The sequence below is a fragment of the Terrapene carolina genome, unplaced genomic scaffold (assembly GCF_002925995.2).
Source record: "Terrapene carolina triunguis isolate 2854851 unplaced genomic scaffold, T_m_triunguis-2.0 Scaffold17428, whole genome shotgun sequence".
Classification (NCBI taxonomy): Eukaryota; Metazoa; Chordata; order Testudines; family Emydidae; genus Terrapene; species Terrapene triunguis.
Window position 1 is genome coordinate 1 of NW_020681779.1, and position 2241 is coordinate 2241.

At 46.9% G+C, this 2241-nt stretch overlaps 1 protein-coding gene across 1 annotated transcript; it reads right to left on the reverse strand.

Moving 5' to 3' along the window:
* Positions 1 to 958: 958 nt before the first annotated feature.
* On the reverse strand, positions 959 to 1894 carry LOC112125251 (olfactory receptor 12D2-like). The gene has a single exon (XM_024223686.1). The coding sequence runs from the start codon at positions 1892 to 1894 to the stop codon at positions 959 to 961; it is 936 nt and encodes a 311-aa protein (XP_024079454.1).
* Positions 1895 to 2241: the final 347 nt, after the last annotated feature.

Here is a 2241-nt window from a genome sequence, read left to right on the forward strand (position 1 = left end):
GGTGCCCAAGTTCTTGCAGTCAAAGTTCCCTGCACACATAATGTTTCTTCCTTTGGGCAGGTGAACTGCATCCAGCCATGATCAGAACTCAGGCCCCTGTAGGTGATCTCACACAAAACGGGCCTGCAGGGGAACCTCCCTCATAACTTTTAGCCCAGTGGTTACAAGACTCACCTGGGATGTGGGAGACCCAGGTTCTAGTCCCTCAGCCACATGAGGGGGAGAAAGGATTTAAACAGGGATGTCCCACATCTTTGGTGCATCGTCTACCATTGGGCTATGCATTATTCTGAAGTGGGGCTCCCTCAATCTCTCCTGTTGAAACTGTTCTACTTTGGATTAAATAAATCAAGACAGGGTGTGAGAGAGAAAGGGAAAGACAGCACTAGAATGATTCTATAGAGTGGCGGTTACAGCCCTCTTTTGCAAGGTAGGTAGTTTCTGTAGCTAGAATTTTTTTTTTTTTACAGTGACGGGAGACCGCCCCAAAATTGCCACCCACAGGTCTGTCATTGAATTTTGCAACAAAAAAGCTTCAAAAACAGACTCCAACGAGAAACTGCTGAGCTTGAATTGATATGCAAATTAGATACAATCAACTTAGGCTTAAAGAGAGACTGGGAATGGCTGAGCCATTACAAACATTGTAAGTATTGTCACACTTTTTATCAAACTGTCTGTACTGGGCTATATTGATTAACACTTCAAACGTTTTTTTTCCCGCTTACTTAATTGGCCTCTCAGAGTTGGTAAGACAACTCCCACCTTTTCATGCGCTCTGTATGTGTATATATATCTCCTCAATATATGTTCCATTTTATGCATCTGATGAAGTGGGCTGTAGCCCACAAAAGCTTATGCTCAAATAAATTTGTTAGTCTCTAAGGTGCCACAAGTACTCCTGTTCTTTTTGCGGATACAGACTAACACGGCTGCTACTCTGAAACCTTCATTTAACTCAAATCCTTTCAGGGAAAAGTTTTCTGTTTAGGAATTCCTTCAGGGTGGATTTCACCTCCTTATTTTTCAGGGTGTAGATCAGGGGGTTCAGAACTGGGGTGACTATGCAGTACATGAGGGTGGGTATCATGTCTCTTTCACAGGGGAAACTGGGAAAGAAAATCATGTAATTGCTAATGGATGGCATACATAAAAGAAACACCATGGTGAGGTGGGATGCACAGGTGAAGAAGGCCTTTCTCCTACTCTCCCATGAGTGGACCTTAAGGAGGAGGAAGGAGATGATGTAGATGTAGGAGAAGAGCGTGAGGACGAAGGAACTCAGACCAAGGACATCGATGCTGAGCAGGGTCAGCTTGAGGCGGGTGCTGCCACAGGCAAGGCTCAGCAGGGGCTTGATGTCACAGATGAAGTGGTGGACAAGGTTGGAGCCACAGAAATGCAGGTGGGAGGTCATCACTGTGGCCATCAGCGCATGCAGGAAGCCAGTGGACCAGGTGGCTGCTGCCAGGAACAGGCAGGTCTGTGGGCTCATGACCAGCCTGTAGCGCAGTGGCTTGCAGATGGCTACGTAGTGGTCATAGGCCATGACAGCCAGCAGCATGGCCTCACTGCTGCCGAAGAGGTGGAAAAAGTGGAGCTGTGCCAAGCAGTTGGCAAAGGTTATGGTTTGTTGCTCAGACAGGAAACCAGACAGCATCTTGGGCACAGCAACCGTGGAAAAGCAGATGTCCAGGCTGGAGAGGTTGCCCAGGAAGTAGTACATGGGGGTGTGGAGCTGGGACTCGGCTATTACCATGACTATGATGGCCCCGTTACCCAACACATTGGCTATGTAGAGCAGGAGGAAGAAAGGGAAGAGGAAGTTCTTCAGACCCTGGAGATTGGTCAGGCCTAAGAGGACAAAATTGCTCACTTCTGTCTGGTTCTCCATCACTGAGGAGAGGAGGAAGACGTGCTAGATGCAACAATCCTTGCAGTTTTTATTTCTATGAACACCTTCTGCCCAAGTGTCTCAGATTGCCTGCAAGTCATTAATTAAACCTTCCCAGTGAAATGGGTCACCAAATGAAATTAATAGGCAGCAGGTTTAAAACAAACAGAAGGAAGTATTTCTTCACACAACGCAGTTTATCTGTGGAACCCTCTGCCAGAGGATGTTGTGAAGGCCAAGACTAAAAAAGGGTTCAAAATGAACTAGATACATTCATGGAGGATAGGTCCACGAATGGCTTTGGGTCAGGGTGGGCAGGGATTGTGCCACTAACCTCCATTTACTAG